This window comes from Neomonachus schauinslandi, chromosome 11 (genome assembly GCF_002201575.2).
Source record: "Neomonachus schauinslandi chromosome 11, ASM220157v2, whole genome shotgun sequence".
Classification (NCBI taxonomy): Eukaryota; Metazoa; Chordata; class Mammalia; order Carnivora; family Phocidae; genus Neomonachus; species Neomonachus schauinslandi.
Genome location: NC_058413.1, coordinates 55388548 through 55409561, shown reverse-complemented (window position 1 = coordinate 55409561; position 21014 = coordinate 55388548). Strand labels below are relative to the sequence as shown.

The window sequence follows — 21014 nt, the reverse complement described above, 5'->3', positions numbered from 1 at the left end:
ACAAAATTCAAATAAGCCCTTAGTACCTCTAATTAAAATACTACTTTTTGTTTATATAAATAGATCTTCAATCACATTTTACCAAGTGTTATCACTTTATCTCAGTTGTTCCTCATAGAAATCTGTCTTGCCAACTTCATAAGGCATCATTATCTCCTCTTTACAAATGGGAAAAGTGAGGTTCAAAAAGCCATGATCTTTGTCCAGTGTCACACAGCTAGCCCTACTATCTATTTTCAAACCTAATTCAGTATTCCTGCCATATACCCTGTTTGTTCCCTTGTACCACCCACCTCAGGTCAACTGATTATATCCAAGTGCCTTTCATCCAATATGTATTCAAAAGATGCTTGTGATTTTGAATCAAATATTTATTTGGTCTACTGTCAGAATTGCCATTTATGGAATAATCCACAGTACATGTGCAAATGAATTCAAGGAAACCATGCCATTCTTCTAAAAGTAACCCCATATATACACAAGGAATTACAGATATGAGAAGACATAAACCGGTTCCAATTTTACCATAATATTTTAAAAAATTATGTTTTAAAGAAAATAAAATTAGTATGTATACTGGACTCATATATCTATTTTAATGATAGCTACTGGAATAAAAACATTAATAGCAAACATTCATAAATAAATGATAAATCTACTAATTTAAGAACTATCCAAAACCCATGTTTCTTTTATATATGATATATATAACAACTGTTCATGCAATATTTTCAGACAGCATGACAGTTTAGCTTTCCAATAAGTAGTAATAGCAAATCAAGAGGCACTGATACTCATGTTACAAAAGGATAAAAATGAGATGTAACAATATGTGGGCAAGTCCACAGATTCCCTTACCTTTATATATCTTTTCAGTATTACACAAGTGAAGCGTGAAGTAAGTATCAAGGAGGTGATGGCCATTTCTATTAACAATGTTCCGGGCAGCAATGTTCCGAAGGTGTCTAAGACGTCGCTAAAAAATAACAACAAAAAAGAGGGACACATTCAGCTTTTCCTCCTATAAAATCTTCTGAAAGTTATGATCCAAAAATGAAACATAGGAAGTTGTCCCAGTTATCGATTTGTTGAGCCAGTAACCTTAACCCAGTCTCATATTTATGCCTCAGCATCCCCTCTGTCAAATAGGAATTATACCTGCCCAATCTCATTTACAAGGTTATTGTGAACATAAAATGACAACAGATATGAAGTATTGTCAAAGAGCATAAATATTATGTAAGTACTATATACCTGTACAATAGCATTAGTATTTCCTGGAATATAAGTAGTAATTTGCTTTCTTCCCTTCAGAAGACTACTAGACACGCAAGTCTATCTCATACCTACAAACAAGCAGTTTTTACATACATACACCCCTGTTGCTAGCTGTACAACCAGGAAAAGATGCCAAGCCAAAACATAACTCACTGGGCACTCCAGCCAGCCAATAACCCAACTGTTGTGAGCTTAAATTAAATCTTCACCTGACCAGCAGCCAACCAATCTCTCTTTCCTTTCTTTTCTTTTTCTTTTTTTTTTTTTTTAGATTTTACTTATTTATTTGACAGAGAGAGACAGCGAGAGCAGGAACACAAGCAGGGGGAGTGCGAGAGGGAGAAGCAGGCTTCCCGCTGGTCCCAGGACCCTGGGATCACGACCTGAGCCAAAGGCAGACACTTAACGACAGAGCCACCCAGGCACCCCCCAATCTCTTCTTTCCTGATCAGGCCTTCTTCCCAACAATTTCTTCAACTAAGATGCACAAATCATTTGGAGTCCCAATTGTTGAAAAGGCAAATGCTCCCTAAGCAACAGGAGAAATCAACAAAAATACAAGATAACAAATAGCCTAATAAAAGCATATCAGAAGAGAAGATGTTGGCAATGCTCAAGTCTCGGCACATCAGATTCATTCCTAAAGGCTAATTCCTTGTGTCAGATAATTATTTTCAGACTTAAAAATAGAAATCAAGTGCTCAGTTTTAAAATATGCTTAAAGCTCTCCCTTCAGGCTGAAAGACAGCCCAATCTACTGAGATAAATCCATCTTCAATTACATATGCAGTCAGCTGGAAAAGTACAGTTCTTTTTTTCCATGTGCACAGCAACCTAATCCTTTCTCCCAATCTAGAAATTAAGATTCTTTGAGAGAGGTTATTGTCTAATAAATTTGTTCAATACTCTAAGTATGAAAAGGCCCAAATATATTTACAAAAAGTTCCTCAGGCTGGGGCGCCTGGGTGGCTCAGTGGGTTAAGCATCTGCCTTTGGCTCAGGTCATGATCTCAGGGTCCTGGGATGGAGCCCTGCATGGGGCTCCCTGCTCAGTGGAGAGTCCACTTCTCCATCGCCCTCTGCCCCTCCCCCCACTCATGCTCACACGCTCTCTCTCTCTCTCTCTCAAATAAATAAAATCTTTTAAAAAATAAAAAATTCTTAGGGCTTGTTCTAAAAGACTCATTTTTACACAATCTGCCAATGGTTTCCATTTCATACCCTGGATTACAGCAACTATCTCTTCCTCCTATATATTTTTCATTAGCCCTCTCAATCAGGATTTTAAATTAACAGGAAGCACTAACCACATCTATTTTGCTATAAGATTACAATCTTGGTTCTCTGTTCAAAAATCTGAAAATATTACCCAAAGCCTCTAGAATAAAGTACAAACTTGCCCTATTGCTTTCAAAGCCCTGTACAATCTGACCTCTCCACATCCTATCTTTACTTCTCACTAGATCTTCTACATACCCAACCCCTCAGTCACACATGAATGCTTAAGGCTCCATGAAAAAGATCATGCACGTTCCTAGCCCTAGGCCTTTGCTAATGCTAGCCCCTCAACCTAGAATACCATTCTCTCTTTTTTTTTTAAGATTTTATTTATTTTGAAAGAGGATGAGAGCGAGAGAGCATGAACAGAGGGGAGGGGCATAGGGAGAGGGAGAAGCAGACACCCCTCTGAGCAGGGAGCCCTATGCGGAATTTGATCCCAGGACTCTGGGATCATGCCCTGAGCCTAAGGCAGACACTTAATCTACTGAGCCACCCAGGCCCTAGAATACCATTCTCTTAAAGGAGATCCTATTTCTACTTCAAAGTTTAGGAGAGAAGACTTCTCCTTCCTTTGTCTTTTTTTTTTTTTTTTAATTTTATTTATTTATTTGACAGAGAGAGACACAGCGAGAGAGGGAACATAAGCAGGGGGAGTGGGGGAGGGAGAAGCAGGCTTCCCGCGGAGCAGGGAGCCCGATGCGGGGCTCGATCCCAGGACCCTGGGATCATGACCTGAGCCGAAGGCAGACGCTTAACGACTGAGCCACCCAGGCGCCCCTCCTCCTTCCTTTGTCTTAACTGAAATTAGTTGCTCCTTTATTTAAACAAGTAAGAACTTTGTTTCTATCTCTCCTATAGCACTTATTTCATTTAACCTAGTCTTATTAGTTGATTAGTTATCTTCCCTATTAATCTAGGAGGAAATGACTTGATAACAGAGACCATTACCATCACTACACTGTCAGCACTTATTATATGCTTAACATGTGCCGCGCTCTGTACTAAACACTTCATACATATGATCTTATTTAATCCTCTTAACAACCCTATGATGTGAGGTTTTACTCATTATCATTATTCATCTCTTTATCCAAACATTCCTACGTAACCAAATATAAAATAGTAAATAATAAATGGGCAGTATATCTCAAAAGAAGGAAGGAAAGAAAGCAGAAGGAAAGCAAGGGGTTATACCTATATATGTGGATATATATCATACACTCACATCATACACACACACACACACATACATATATAATTGATAGAGTTTGGTCTTTACACTCCCCTATTGCCACAGAGGGCAGAGTAAGCAATGATATATCCTTCAATACAATAATTTTATGACAAATATAATAATAATGGAACAGACTGCCTTACGAAGCAATGTGCAAAGCTTGGCCAGAGATGCAATCTATAATCGATGCATAGATATTACTGAAGAGATCTTTCCACTATCTAGGAAGTTAGCACAACCAGCTCCAAGACACCTTCTGACTCCAACCTCTACAATTCTAAAATCAGCAGTGGAGTCTACAAACATTAATCCAGGTGGATTACCAATATATCACTATTGTTCCCATGCTCCTTCCACTAAGGTGGGTACAACAGAACTGACCACATCAGGACATTTTATAAGAAGGTTTACAAAAAACAAAACAAAACAAACAAACAAAAAAAAAACCATACACACAAACAAAAAACAAAAACCTCCTCCACAAATTAACCAACTATACTTAAAGCACTGACTTTGGATTGTACAACTTTTTGCCTTTTCCCCTAATTTATTTATTTCAAAAGCATTAGGGTAAGTATTCTCATTACGCCAAGATTAATTAAAATCCAAGATGCTCCCAGCAGCTAGAAGGGACAAAGAAAATCAACTCTTTACAGGTAAATTATTGATGTAATCTTGGTGAAAGGCAGTAAATGTACACACGAACCCTCTTGTGCCCTTTGTCTTGGCTTGCTCTTTAATAACATTCATTCTAATTTTATCATAAAGCTTTTTATTTTTAAAAAATGCTCAACTGTAATAAAATGGAGTTTACTTCATAATAATGTACCAATGCTACTTTTTAGTTTTGACACATGAAAAATGGTAATGTAAGATGATATTAGGGGAAACTGAATAAAGGAAATTCTCTGAACATTTTTGCAACTTTTCTGTAAATTTAAAATTATTCCAAAATAAAGTTTATTTTTTTAAAAGTTATTCCCTTTTTCAGAGTTAGGAGGTATGTAAGCAGGACAAAAAGAGTGCCAATAAAACACTATTTCACAAGCACTACTTTATTAATAAAACTCTTCTTCATTTCCACCATTCACTTCCTTCCTTTAGACTCCCACTTCCTCTCTTCCTCTCCTTCCCCTAAGATTTAGTGCAATTATAAAGAAACACTGGAAGGTTAAGTCAGAAACTCATAAAAAATGATTAAGTATGGGGGTGAGAACAAGCCGGAGGGAATACAGATAAAACTAAGACTTCCCTGCTACTTGCTTATATAATTTTGACTTCTGTACCATATAAATGTCTTATATACTCAAAAAGTAAAGTTAAATAAGAAAAAGTTTAAATCAACTAAACCTAGTCCAAAATATAACAGCAATACCAAAAATTACCACCAGTTTTAAGACATATCATCTACCTTCACCCAATTACCCTATGATCCAAGAAGTACTGAAGAAACCAGAGCAACCTAAAGGATCCTCTCTTGTTCTCAGTTCCCCCCAGAAGATCTATACTTGAAAAACAATATGTAATTTTACCTAACATGGAAATACAGTTAGTTCCAGATTTTGTCTATCTTCCCCAACAAGAATATAAATCCTATGAGGAAGAGATTTTATTTCCTTTTTAAAGATTTTATTTATTTGTCAAAGAGAGCATGCACGCACAAGCAGGGGCAGCGGCAGGCAGAGGGAGAAGCAGGCTCCCACTGAGCAGGGAGCCCGATGCGGGCTCAATCCCAGGAGCCTGGGATCATGACCTGAGCCAAAGGCAGACGCTTAACCAACTGAGCCATCCAGGCATCCCAGAGATTTTATTTATAGTTGTATCTCCAGCATCTAGCTGAGTACCTAGCAAATAGCAGGCACACAATAAATGTTTTTTGATTGAATTAATAAATCTCCAGTGAATTAACCCAGGCAAGAATGTCTTGGTATGGGACACCTGGGTGGCTCAGTCAGTTAAGCGTCTATCTTCAGTTCAGGTCATGATCCCAGGGTCCTGGGATCAAGTCCCGCATTGGGCTCCCTGCTCAGCGGCGAGCCGGCTTCTCCCTCTCCTGTCTGTCGCTCCCCATTTGTGCTCTCTCTCTCTGACAAATAAATAAAATCTTTAAAAGGTGGGGCGCCTGGGTGGCTCAGTTGGTTAAGCGACTGCCTTCGGCTCAGGTCATGATCCTGGAGTCCCGGGACCGAGTCCCGCATCAGGCTCCCTGCTCGGCGGGGAGTCTGCTTCTCCCTCTGACCCTCCTCCCTCTCATGCTCTCTGTCTCTCATTCTCTCTGTCTCAAATAAATAAATAAAAAATCTTAAAAAAAAAAAAAAAATCTTTAAAAGGAAAAAAAAAAAAGAATGTCTTGGTATGACACAGGCCTTGCAATAGTCCTGAGTGGCATGGAAACTTCAGTGGATTCTGACACCCACCCACCAGACAGTGAGAGAATAGAGACTTAAGAAATGAAAGTGGAGTAAAGCCTCAGCAGTGATTCTGCTACAGTAAATCCTAAGAACTCACCTACTTTCAATTGCTCTAGAGTTTACAACCTAGTGGTAATTCATGGCCTGGTGGCACCAACTAGCATAAATACACCGCTTTTGACCTTGTCTAAACAGAATTAAATATAAGACTACCTCTTTTGGACACCTGGGTGGCTCAGTCACTAAGCGTCTGCCTTCAGCTCAGGTCATGATCTCAGGGTCCTGGCACTGAGTCCCACATTGGGCTCTCTGCTCAGCAGGGAGCCTGCTTCTCCCTCTGCCTGCCACCTCCCTCCCCCACCCCGCTTGTGTGCTCTCTGACAAATAAATAAACTCTTTAAAAAAAAAAAAAAAGACTACCTCTTCAAATGGCCCACCTAAAGACAGCTGAAATCAAATATGTCTTATGATCTAAATTGGCTCAAGTTATCTCAGGAAAGTATGAATATTCTGAGTAATTAAAATTTCCACAAACTTTGGAATTATTCTTTAAGATAACATCCTATGTAGTTTTCTTTACCAGCAATCTCCTTAAACTTTCTCAAATGTACTATGCCTTTATGGTTATGAAATGCAATTTTTGTGCATCATTCTTCAGCAGTAGGTTTAGGCAGCAAAGTTGTACTCTAATAACACCCACCCCCAAAACTAAAGCTGAGCAGATTTTAATTTTTAAATTGGAATTAACATGGCTTAAAATCTTTGAAACACTATCTCTAAAACATCCTATATAGAAAATAAAAACATTCACTAACATATAAAACTAAAATCTCCTATTCAGCTTTGATTTGAAAGATTGATAGCTATAATTAGAGCACAACTCTGCAACCGAAATGTTGGTGGTGAGCAAAAAGACCAGCATGACCCTAGATTCCTAAACATTTTTATAAATCTTTCAAATATAAACTCTAAAACAAGACTTAAGTGGTATGCATTGTAGATCTGAAGCATCTGCTTTAGTAAAAAAATAATTACTCATTAGTAATGATTGAAACTGATGCCTCTAACTTGTTAATACTACTACTGTTGTTAGCCAACTGCTTCCAAACATAACAGTAGTCTAGGGGCACCTAAGTGGCTCGGTCCGTTAAGCGTCTGCGTTTAGCTCAGGTCATGATCTCTGGGTCCTGGGATCGAGCCCGCATTGGGCCCCCTGCTCAGCGGGGAGTCCGCTTCTCTGTCTCCCTTGGCCTGTCTCCCCCAACTTGTGTTCTCTCTTTCTAAAATAAATAAAATCTTAAAAAATAATAATAATAATAACAGTAGTCTAAAGAAAAGTTTTTTGTTTTTTATATTTTGGGTTTATTTTGTCCGGCAGCTATTTGACTAAAACAAAAAACTCCTTTGCAGAATCACCCTCCCCTACTATCAATTTCTATGCTTCCTCTAAGAATTAACTCTACCTCCACCCCAAGGATGTTCAGCCATGATTCAGATCAGGTCAATCAGCACATTCCATCCCCCTGACCATAACATATAACTTAATTAGGACCACTGAAAGACTCAGAAATTATATTAAATTATTGAGATTTCTTTTTTTTTTTCTTTCACACTGGCCCTGAACCTGAAAGGATACAGAGCTGAAGATGTTGGCAGCTGTCTTTCATCACAGTGAAACCAAAGAATGAAACCAACAAGGAGGAAAACAGAGTAAAGACATGTGAGATTCAGGTCCTGCCAACAATTTAAGTGTCTCTGGATCAACCCATACCTAAAATGAGAATTGCAATGACAACCACCAGCTGAGTCCCCATAAAACTGTCAAAGATTACAACTAGGGAGATTTATATTGTGACTATTTATTTAGGATTTATCCCATAACAAGGTAGTAGATGAAGAGTAACATTTAGTAGCAGGGTACAAAGAAATGTTTCATTTTGTTAAACATCCCCATGTTTTAGAAAATGACCATTTCTCATAGGTCAATTCATTTTTGTTGATACAATTTTGAATCTCAATATGGGTGACAGCACAGCTTTAAAAACAATCAAATCACACCCCAGAACAAAAAGAAATCCACAGAAATTTTCAGCAGTGAAATACATCACTGGGGTTCTATTCCTCCTGAGTTTTACCATTCCCTTGCAGGTATCTAAAATGTTCTGACTTCTGAGGCATAATAACGACCAAAGAGAACTAATTAATGTGTCTTTGATCTTGTTCCTCATCAGTGCTGTAGAGAGTGATTCAGTGAGGCTGATGGCCAACAGGAGGCTGCCATTCACCCCTCCTTCCCTATCCGTAACCCTTGCTTCAAAAACAAAAGTACTAAACCAAAGTTCTTAAATATAATCACTCCACAAATCCCACCATTGCCAAACTAAATAACCATCCCACACACACCTTTTATGACTTCTAAGACCACAGAAAGGTATCTTCAAAACAAATTTTGAGTCTAATTTGCTTAATCTACAAGAGCTATCATAAATCAATAATATAATCAATAATCCATAGCCCAATAGAAAACGGGGCAAAGGATATAAAAAGAAATGGAAATGGTAAATAAACCATATGAGAAGAAAAAGAAATGGAAAAGAAAAAGAAGTGGAAATGGTCAATAAACACATGAGAAGATGTATAATCACACTCCTAATTAAAGATATGCACATCAAAACAATCATTCCACCTCATGGCAGACTAGTTTCCAAACAATGGCTGTACCAACACATCACACCCCCCCATGCTCTCTTACAATGTGGTATCGCCACTCCTCCATTACAAAATGGGGTCTATGTTCCCTCTCCCTTATATGTAGGCAGGCCTGTGACTATGGTAGAAATTAGACTACATGACTTCTGAGGCTAAATCATAAAATTATCTAGTTGTCTTAGAATGCTCTTTCTTAGAACCCAGTCACCCGAATGTGAGGACACCAAGCAGCTACATGAAAAGGACTTCGTAGTTGTTCTCCACAGCCTCAAGCGAGATCCCAGCTATAGCTAGACATGTAAGTGACCATGTCAGCCCCCAGCCTTGGAGCCACCAGAAATGACATCAAATAAAGCAGAGACAAGTCATTCCTACCACAGCCAAATGAAACTGCACAATCATAAGCAAAATAAATGATGATGTTGTTTTTGCCACTAAATTTTTTTTCTTACTCAACAATAGAAAATGAAGAATCCTATCTGATTAAATGGTCAAACTATTTAGTTTTTGTCACAAGTTGATATGAGTAAGGAAAATAATGTGGGAGGAAATATAAACTGGTTCAATTTGGAGAGAGGGCAATTTAGCAATAATTATTAAATTTTAAATTGTATGTAATATTTGACCAAGCAATTCCACAAGTCACAAAAATGTGTGCAAATATGCTTATTCTGATATTGGCTATAAAAGCAAAAATTTAATAACCACTTTTAAATTGGGTTGGTACATTCATACAATGGAAAACTATGTATCCATTTTTTAAGAAGTACTAATATGGAACACAAAAGAGCATGAAATTTTAAATGTTCACATAAAGAAATATTACTATATACCCTGAATGATGTAGATCAAGGGCTGCCAACTCATTCTGTAAAGAGGCAGAGAGTAAATTATTTTAAGTTTTTCGGCCCATGTCCATTCTCTTCATATTATTTGTTTACAATCTTTTAACCATGATAACCTTTCTTAGTCGTCTCAGTTACAAATGTCAGTAACTGTTGGCCAGTTTGCTAACCCCTAATGTAGAAAATCACAGATATTATGAGATAATTTTTTTAAATAGCATTTGGTTTAGGAATGTAGTCAAACTTGTTCTGGGCACCTGCCCCCTTTCCGATCCTAACTTATTTTTTTTTCAGGTCAGACATTTATTTTCTGCCTGGGACTAGGCTAAATGGCATGGAGGAATAAGGCCCAGGTTGTTTCCAGTAAACTCAGATTACCACTATTTTGGTATATTTTTTTGAGGGACAACAAAAGCAAACCTGAGAGAAGATTAGTTTTCTACATTCCCACAGAAGATAAAAATGTTGAGTTACTGAATTGAGAATTTAAGCTTGATAAATTAGATCAGTCTTTTTAAAAATACAAAAGCTCCTTCTATATTATAGCACTGTCACCTATTTTTTCTAATCTTTTGATCCCACCTGAAAGACTCCCTGTAAAAAGTTTTGAAAAGAACCCAAAAATGCTTTATTTATAACTACTGCTTGGTGCTATTGGTTATAGGCAAATAGTACCAACAGTCAACGTTACAGATTTAAACAAAATAAAAATCTAATTCTAATCTCTCATAAAATACATTATAGCTCCCATTCCTAACGGAGAGCTCTCTGATGCAAATCACACAACCCTGGAACTAAAGTGTTTATTTTGGCATTCACTCTGCTCTCACTCAGTCCCAGAATTTAATTCAGTCATTTAATAAACACTACTAAATTATAATACAGGCTTCTCCACAGGAAAAGACAAAATATATCTCTGAACTTTCTACATTTCTTATACACTTTGGCTCTGGGTTTTTTTCTCTCCACCCTATCTACCCCCAATCTTGGTGGAAGGTCCAAACTTGCCCTTCTTCCTCCATGTTTCCTTTGGGTAGTGTTGCTCTAAAAAACAAGCCTTTGTAGTGACAGGTCTAGCATTGTTCTGTGCTTGTATCTCTCATCCTCCCTCTTGTTGCCGTCTTCCTTCTATTTTATCTTGCTGGTACTTCCTTCACACACCCTGCTAGGAGCGCTGGGGATACAAACATGGCATTCCCTAATTTCAGAGCATGTAACCTCGCTAAAGAGCTGGACTTTGTGCACACAAAAAGGCCAATTTGAGGTCAAACAATCCAGGAGTATAATGTCAATGAGCATTTATTAGAGAACTGTTATTCTAGAAATCTAAGACCAAAGAAGAAAGATACAGATTTACAAAGGATGACCTGGAAGATAAAAATCAGAAGACGGGAGACAGCTCTGTGGTCCAAGTGTTAAGAGTAATATCATGGGGATGCCTGGGTAGCTCAGTTGGTTAAGCATCTGCCTTTGGCTTAGGTCATGACCCCAGGTCTGGGATCAAGTCCCACGCTGGACTCCTTGCTCAGCGGGGAGCCTGCTTCCCCCTCTGCCTCCCGCTCCCCCTGCTTATGCTCTCCCACTCTCTCTTTCCGACAAATAAATAAAATTTTTTTTTAAGAAAGAGTAATACCATGGCCATAATTTGCTTCAAAATAATTGGGGTGAGGGAGGGAGGACGATCAGGTAGGCATACAGGCAAAACAAGATATGCCATCACATAACATAACCTGTTATGTTATTGAAGTTACGTAACAGGTACCTGGGAGTTCATTACACACCCCTCATATATACGCATTTCAATATACACTGATATATACAATACACATTACACTATACATATTTCACTATTCTTGGAAATTTCCATAATAAAAAAGTTTTAAAATAATATTAATAGAACAGAAAGAAAGGATAAGACCATATAGGAGCCTAAAGCAAAAATGGGCTTAACAGGGAGATTAGATAGTGGACATGGTTGAGGATAAAAAGAAGACTGACAAAAGAAATAAGGGAGTCAAAAGGCCCTTAGGGAAATATGAACTAATCAGTAAAGGTGTCAGGGCAATAGAGTAGTCATGAGAGAAAGAAAAGAAAGAAAAGAAAAGAAAAGAAAAGGAAAGAAAGAAAGAAGGAAAAGGAGAAAGGAAGGAAGGGAGGGAGGAAGGGAGGGAGGAAGGAGAGAGAGAGGGAGGGAGGGAGGGAAGGAGGAAAAGGTGTGTGTGTGTTTAGGAAATATACCCTATACTTTATATCAAATTCCAAATGGCTTAAAAATATTTAAGTGTAAATAATTAATGCATAAAGTATCAAAAGAAACCATGAAGAATTATTTTATAACCTCAAAGTTCTAAGAATGACAAAAAATTCACAAGCCATAAAAAGGAAAAAAAATCAATAAATTTTACTACATAAAATGTTTTTAAATTATGCATGGCAGGGCGCCTGGGTGGCTCAGTTGGTTAAGCGACTGCCTTCGGCTCAGGTCATGATCCCAGGGTCCTGGGATCGAGTCCCACATCGGGCTCCCGGCTCAGCAGGAAGACTGCTTCTCCCTCTCCCACTCCCCCTGCTTGTGTTCCTGCTCTCGCTGTCTCTGTCTCTGTCAAATAAATAAATAAAATCTTAAAAAAAAAAAAAAATTATGCATGGCAAAAACTGTCATATGCAAAGTCAAAGGAAAAACAACCTCACCAAAACTTTTTAACTCACATAACCAATTTCACTAAAATACAAAGAGTTCCTAAAAATCATTAAGAAAAAAATCCAACAACCCAATAGAAAAAAAATGGCAAAGAATGAATATTAACAGATAATTCACAGAAAAGGAAATACAAATAGCACTTAAACATGAGAAGATTCTCAACCTCACTCATAAGAGAAATGCAAATTAAAACTACACTAAAATTGGCAGAGACCAAGAAGTCTGCTAACATATTCAGAGGCAAGGCAGTGGCAAAACAAGCACTTGGCTGAAAAGAGTACAAACGGAAAAACCTCTGAAGATGGCAATCTGGCAATATCTACCAAAATTACAAATGCACATATTCTCTGACCCAGTAATTCCACTTCTGCATTTGTGAAAAAATATATACTTAGAGATATGCATTATAATATGTTATACACTATTGCTTGTATTTGCAAAAAACTGGAAATATGTTAAACGTCCATCAACAGGGGACTAGCTAAATTATGATATATCCTATAGTGGAATACAAAGTGGCCATAAAGAATAAATTATATGACAGCTGTTTGAGCACTGATATGGAACAATCTGTAAGATATACTATTAATTAAAAAAAAAACACAAAAGTTTTGGACACCTGGGTGGCTCAGCTGGTTAAGTGTCTGACTCAATTTCAGCTCAGGTCATGATCTCAGGGTTGTGCAAAAAAGCCCCGCATCTGGCTCTGCACTGGGCGTGGAGCCTGCTTAAGATTCTCTCTCCCTCTCCCCGCTCCCCCCATTCACTCTTGCTTACTCACTCTAGCTCTCTCTCGCTCAAAAAAAAAAAAAAAATCACAAAACTTTATGCAGTCAATGTGTTTAACATGTTAGCATCTGTGTTTCATAGGAAAAAAAAGAATATAATTATGTAATTACTGGAGATACATAAAATATAATTGATAACACTGGTTATCCCAGGGAAGGGAAAATGGGTATTTGGGGTACACAGTGATATGGAGACTCTTCACTCTTATATATCTTTGAATTGTGATCCACATGAATATATTGCTTATTTTTTAAAATAAAACCAGGGGCACCTAGGTGGCTCAGTCAGTTGAGTGTCCAACTCTTGGATTCAGCTCAGGTGATGATCTCATGGTCGTGGGATCAAGCCGTGCATCAGACTCCACGCTCAGTGGGGAGTCTGCTTGAGATTCTCTCTCCTCTCCTTCTGCCCCTTCCCCCCCCCTTCTCTCACTCTCTCTCAAAAAAATAAATCTTAAAATAAAATAAAACCAAATTTACATCTTTTAAAAAAACAGAGATAGCAACTAACCTTTAAGCACAGGTATCTGTGATAGCCATTACCAGAAGCAGTGTGACACAGTGGTAAGAGTTCAAACTAGAGTTAATAATTCTGAACTCTAAGGTAGTTCTACCATTAACCAGTGAGCAAATCACTTACTTTCTCTGAGTTTGTTTCCCCTCCCCTAAAATGGAGATATTTCCTGTATGCCTACCTCTGTGGGTTATTTTAAGGATCAAATGAAATAATGGATATAAAAGCTCTCTGAAAAATCATAAAGTACTTTATAAATATAAACTATTAACAGAAATAGGGACATTGAGAAAGAGATGTGGTTATTAGTATAAGACGAACTGGTTTAGGCATTTCTAATTTGAAGTGAAGAGACAGATTTAGAATTCATTTATCTAAACAGAGGTGACATGGTCTCAAATATAACAGATCTCCAAAGGACAAACATTCAGTAAATAGAATTACAAAACTACAAAACTAGAAAACATCCTGAAGGTCATCTAAGCCTTTGCTACTCAGGATTACCTGGGAACTTGTTGGAGAGGCACAATCTCAGGTCCCACTACAGACCTTCCCAATCAAAATCTGTATTTTAACAGGATCCCCAGGTAACTTTTATGCACATTTTAAGTTTAATAAGTACTAATCTAGCCATCTCATTCATTTTTCAGATAATAAAACCAGGGCGATAAGTAAAGGGTCTTGGCCATGTTCACACTGTCAGTAAGTACCAAAAATCAAGATCTGGACCCAGGCCTGATCTCTTGGACTATGTGTAGATGTATGCATGTACATTATGTATTTGCTTCCCAGATACCTTCTTTTTTTTTTTTTTTTTAAAGATTTTATTTATTTATTTGACAGAGAGAGACAGCGAGAGAGGGAACACAAGCAGGGCGAGAGAGACAGAAGCAGGCTTCCCACCGAGCAGGGAGCCCGATGCGGGGCTCCATCTCAGGACCCTGGGATCATAACCTGAACCAAAGGCAGACGCTTAAGGACTGAGCCACTCAGGCGCCACCCCCCACCCCCCCAGATACTTTGTTTCAAAACCCAGGAGACATCTTTGCCTTGCAGATATCCCATGCCCCCGCCCCCATTTCTGATCAGCCACCAGCCCAGTCTTTCTTTCTTCACAATATCTCTGGCATATGTTCCTTCTTTTCCACATCCTTCATTCATTGCCCTAAAACTATTGCTATGCATACTATGAAAACCCAGCTTCCTTCTCTTACACATGTATCAACTTCCACTCCTGGAAACAAGAGCTCTCTAACAAATAGCAAGCTCTATATAATTCCAAAAGAAGATGCAAGCCATTAAAAATCATTAAATATTAGCATAACTGATTCCAGGCAGAATCTATGTTTGAAACCTAGCAAAACTAGCACACTCTAATATGGTAATCCTAACCCAGAAACTTCCTATTGCCACTCCCACTATTTCTTTGCCATCACCTCCTTCTCTTTGCCCTAAAACTGACCCAGGTTGCCTTCTTCTAGTAAGGCCTTCCACTATAATCAAGCTTTACTAAATAAATCCAAAGGCTATGAATCTACTATTACCATCTTCTATCCCAACCTGTCCCAATACACTCTCAACATTCATAAACATTCTCATATCTTCATAATTCTCTCCTATACACTGTACTCTAACAAGCCAAAGTATTTCAACATTTCTTGAATACCCACAATGTGCCAGGAACTACACAATAAAACAGAAGTCTAAATACCTTTGAAGGGGCGCCTGGGTGGCTCAGTCAGTTAAGTGTCTGCCTTTAGCTCAGGTCATAATCCCGGGGTCCTGGAATCGAGTCCATCAGGCTCCCTGCTTAGAGGGGAGTCTGCTTCTCCCTTTCTCTCTACCCCTCCCCACTGCTCCTGCTCTCTCTTCTCTCAAATAAATAAAATCTTTAAAAAAAATTTTTTTTAAATAAATACTTTGAATACCTTTCCTACATAAATTCAAGAAAATTAAAAGCCCTGGTCTCTGCCCTATTTGCATTTCTGCACCAAGAAGTTTTGACTTTTTGGGCGCCTGGGTGGTTCAGTCGGTTAAGTGTCCGACTCTTGGTTTTGGCTCAAGTCATGATCTCAGGTCCTGAAATCGAGCCCAGAGTGGGCCTCCATGCTCAGTAGGGAATCTGAGATTCTCTCCCTCTGCCCCCCCCGCCCCCCACCCTGCTCATGCACTCATTCTCTCTCTCTCTCTAAAATAAATAAATAAATCTTTAAAAAAACAAAAAAAGGAAGTTCTGACTTTTTAAAGAGCGAATAATATGGGAAGACTTTTATAGATGTTCAGCCACAAAAACAATAGTTAAACAGAGTAAGACACCCACAACATGAAGCCTGTACAGCACGAGGATAAACAGTTCTAGAGACTCCCATGTACAAATTGGGTTTAATTAGATCAACCTGAAAAAACAAAGGGAGTGTGCTTCAATTCAAAATCAAATTGTGAGCTATTTATTCCAATGATCCCAAACACCATCTTTGTGTTACAGCATGAACTTGGCAGACTTGGGTCTGAGGGCCACCCTGCTATGTCACTAGGAAATGTATTTAAGCTCTCTAAGCTTCACATTCCTCATCTGTAAAATGGAGCTAATGACAGTTTGTATCTCACAGAATTGTAATGAGAAGTAAATGGAGTAACTGCAAAGTCCTTAGACACAGTGCTGGCACATGTGACAGTTCAATAATATTACTATTATTATCAATCATCCTAAAGTTTCCTCATTCTTTTGTGGTGAGTTTACCTCTAGAGCTTCAAAATCTATCCTCCGAACTGGAGCTACACAGGTTTATGAAGGGACAGGCAAAGATCAAACTGGAAAACTGCATTTTAAATTCAACAAGCAAGAGTGAGATAGTGGGAAAAGCTCTGAATTTAGAACCAGAATAGGTAGATGTGAACTCTAGCTCTTCCATGTTCCTTTCTTGGCCTTGATTTTCTTCCCTGTTAAATGGGAGAGATGGCTCTAACTACTGTAGCTAAAAATACTATGAGAATGGTTTATACAGAGATTAGCTACTACAAACAAAGCAGCAGGGTAAAAGATAAGGTAAGAGTGGGAGACTTGTTCATGAGTAACTGTTAAAGGATATCTCTATAATGGTATGTGACAAGAAATCATGAATCTTAGCTGGAGGAAAATATGGCAGTAAATGGTAATCACAAAGTTAGACTAAAACGAATACCTACAATTAAGTAGGCAAACACCAAATCACTCTTTATGACCCAGCTCCAGAATCTCCACTTTTGATATACCCTTCCTGACCTCCCTGTCCTATCCACTACCCCAAATGAAGATGATCATTTCTACCCTCTGGGCTACCACTACCTTGTGTACATGCCACCATCAATATAGCGCTTGCTGTAATCATGTTTTATTGTCAATGCCCCCCACAAAAAGAGGGGTGATCTCTAAATACAGAAACCAAGTTTTATTCCTTTTTACACCTACAGCACTTAGCACAAACCTGGCACAAAGTAGGCCCTCAATAAGTGTTTGATGGATGAACCAATGAGTGAATCACAGACAATATTAGCCATTTCACTCTGCCATGTCAGATAGTACCCTTAAGTATTTGGTAACATTTAAAGCTGTATTTTATGCAAAGCTCTTAATAACATATATTTTATCATAATTCTTTGCCCTTCCGTAGCCTCAATGACTATAAGCACCTTAAGGACCAAAACTATGCCTTTGTATCCCAAGTGGCTAATAGGCAAGCACACAGATAGTCAATAAATGTCTGTTGATAGAAGAAGAGAATGATGAATGCGTGAATGCCACTGCCTCACCACTCAGACCTCAATCTTCCCTTATTTAGGGATTTTGTCAGCAGAGGCTCAGTTGGTTAAGCGACTGCCGTCGGCTCAGGTCACGATCCCGGGGTCCCAGGATCGAGTCCCACATCAGGCTCCGTGCTCAGTAGGGAGTCTGCTTCTCCCTCTGACCCTCTCCCCTCTCATGCTCTCTCTCTCTCTCTCTCTCTCTCTCTCAAGGAAATAAAATCTTTAAAAAAATTTTAAAAAGGGGCGCCTGGGTGGCTCAGTTGGTTGAGCGACTGCCTTCGGCTCAGGTCATGATCCTGGAGTCCTGGGATCGAGTCCCGCATCAGGCTCCCTGCTCGACAGGGAGTCTGCTTCTCCCTCTGACCCTCCCCCCTCTCATGCTCTCTATCTCATTCTCTCTCTCAAATAAATAAATAAAATCTTTAAAAAAAAAAAATTTTTTTTTTAATTTTGTCAGCAGTCTTCTCACCACTCTTTCCACCACTGCTCTCTCTTCTTGTGTCAACTATACTTGAATAAAAAAAGTAATGAACTTTTTTAAAAAAGACTATCCTCCCATTCTTGCTTATAGTACAATGTCAAAGTCAGACTGGTAAATGTGGAGGGAGTGTTAAGAGCTGGGAAATCTTTGTTTTGTCACGTCATAGCCAAGATTGGCTCAGATAAAAACCATCAATGGATGATAAGTCTGCAGGGTCGGGGGAAGGAGGATATATGCATGTTCTCTGTCTCCCTACAAACTATTCATTAGTCATGCACATGTGCACATGCACACATGCACAGATTTCTAAAGTTGAGAAATCAGATAATATCTTGACCATGTGACCAAACTTAACATCACCAGTGAGGGACAAATGGAGACCATGTGCCTCCAGAAGTGATACATTATGAAGGACACATTACGACACATGAAATATTCCAAGTGAGAATGCATAATCTGAATCTGATCCTGAGGAAGCATCAGATAAACAGAACATGAGGTATTTTCTATTTTAAAAAGGGAAGAGGTGATCTGTATTATGATACTGACATTAAAAAAAAAAAAAAAGACAAAGCTGTGAAAAGCTCTTAAAGAAGGGATAAGACAATTAAATGCACTACCTGACCCTAGACTGGATCATGAACTGCAGGAGGAAAATTTCTATAAAGGACATTATGGGATCAACTGACAAAAGCGGAATATAAAGCACAGATTAAATAAAAGGATATCAATGTTAAGTTTACTGAAGTTGATAACTATACTACACATATGAAAGAGAATATACCTATTTAAGAAATATATATGCAAGGATTTAAGAGTAAAAGGTCACGATAACTTCAAATGACTCACATATACCAAAAAATATTTATCTATACCTGTATAGATGGAACTTGCAAATGATAAAGTACACGGAATAATGTTAACAGTAGACAAATCTGGGTAAAGGGTATAAAGGTGAGGTGTTCTTGTACAAGTTTTATTTTTGCAAGTTTTCAATAAGCTTGAAATTCTTTCTAAACAAAGTTTGTTAAAAAAGGAAAAGAAAAACAAGTCCTAGCTAATGCAATAAGACAAGAAAAGGTATAAACAAGTGTACAGATTGGGAAGGAAGAAATAAAACTGTTTTTGCCACATATGACCTGATCATCTATGTAGAAAATCTGAGAAAATGGACAAAAAATTCCAGGAACTAGTAAGCAATAATAGCAAGGTTGCAGGATACAGGTTAACATACAAAAGCCAATCACTTTCCTCTATACCAGCAATGAACAAGTGGAATTTTAATTTAAAAACACAATACCATTTACATTAGTAACCTCAAAAAGTGAAATAGTAGGTATGAATCTAACAAAATATGTACAAGATCTACATAAAGAAAACTATAAAACTCTGATAAAAAATATCAAGGAAGAACTAAATAAGTGGAGTAACGTTGCATATTCATGGATAACAAGACTCAATATTGTCAAGATGTCAATTCTTCCCAACTTGATCTACAGACTGATGCAATCCCAATCAAAATCCCTGCAAGTTACTTTGTGGTTATCAACAAACTGATTCTAAAGTTTATATGGAGAGGCAAAAGACCCAGAATAGCAAACACAATGCTGAAGGAGAACAAAATTAGAGGACTGACCCTACCCAACTTCAAGACTTACTATAAAGCTACAGTAATCAAGACAGTATGGTATTGGCAAATAAATAAACAAATAAATCAATGGAGCAGAATAGAAAGCCCGGAAATAGACCCACATAGGTATATTCTTTGTATATGTGTCAAAGTATAGATCTTTGACACAGGAGCAAAGGCAATACAATGGAGCAAGATAGTCTTTTGAACAAACAGTGCAGGAAGAACTGGACATCCACATGCAAACAAATGACTCCAGACACAAACCGTACATCCTTCACAAAAATTAATTCAAAATGGGATTACAGACCTAAACGTAGAATGCAAAACTATAAAACTCATTGAAAATAACACCGGAGAAATCTAGGTGACCTTGGGTATGGCAATTACTTTTTAGATATAACACCAAACACACCCTCCATGAAAAGAATAACTGACAAACTGGACTTGATTAAAATTAAACACTTCTGCTCTGCAAAGGACAATGTCAAGAGAATGAGAAGACAAGCAACAGACTGGGGAAAAATATTTGCGAAAGGAACATCTGACAAAGGACTGTTACCCAAAATATACAAAGAACTCTTAAAACTCAACAATAAGAAAACAAAACAACCCAATTGAAAAAATTTAAAAAAAAAAAACCCAAAGACCTTAGCAGAACCCTCACCAAACAAGATATACAGATGGCAAACAAGCTCATGAAAAGATGTTTCACATCATTTTTCATCAGGGAAATTCAAACTAAAACAAGATGACACTACACAGACCTATTACAATGGCCAAACTCCAGAACACTGACAGCACCAATGCTGGCGAGGATGTGCAGCAACAGGAACTCTTAATTCATTCATTGTTAGTGGGAATGCAAAATGGTACAGCCACCTTGGAAGTCAGTTTGGCAGTTTCTTATAAAACTAAGCATACTCTTGGGCGCCTGGGTGGCTCAGTTGGTTAAGCGACTGCCTTCGGCTCGGGTCGTGATCCTGGGGTCCCGGGATCGAGTCCAGAGTCGGGCTCCCTGCTCAGCGGGGAGTCTGCTTCTCCCTCTCCTGTTCCCCTCTCTTGTGCTCGCTCTCTCTCTCATTCTCTCTCTCAAATAAATAAATAAAATCTTTAAAAAAAAATAAAAAATAAAAAAACTAAGCATACTCTTACCATACATTCCAGCAATCGTGGTCCTTCGTATTTACTCAACAGAGTTATATGATTCCAACTATATGACACTCTGGAAAAGCTAAAACTATGGAGACAGTAAGAAGATCAATGGTTGCCAGGGCTTAAGAGGGTGTGAGGGATGAATGGGTATAGCACACGAGATTTTTAGGGTAGTGAAACTACTCTGTCTGATACTATATTGGT

The 21014-nt window shown here is 38.2% G+C and overlaps 1 protein-coding gene across 1 annotated transcript in view; it reads right to left on the bottom strand.

Annotated features, from left to right (window-relative positions):
• Positions 1 to 21014, bottom strand: part of UVRAG (UV radiation resistance associated) — a 313381-nt gene that overhangs the window by 278721 nt on the left and 13646 nt on the right. Inside the window, exon 2 of the mRNA XM_021704700.2 lies at positions 859 to 976. Within this exon, the coding sequence (XP_021560375.1) occupies positions 859 to 976 (118 nt within the window). The remainder of the gene's footprint in view (positions 1 to 858; positions 977 to 21014) is intronic.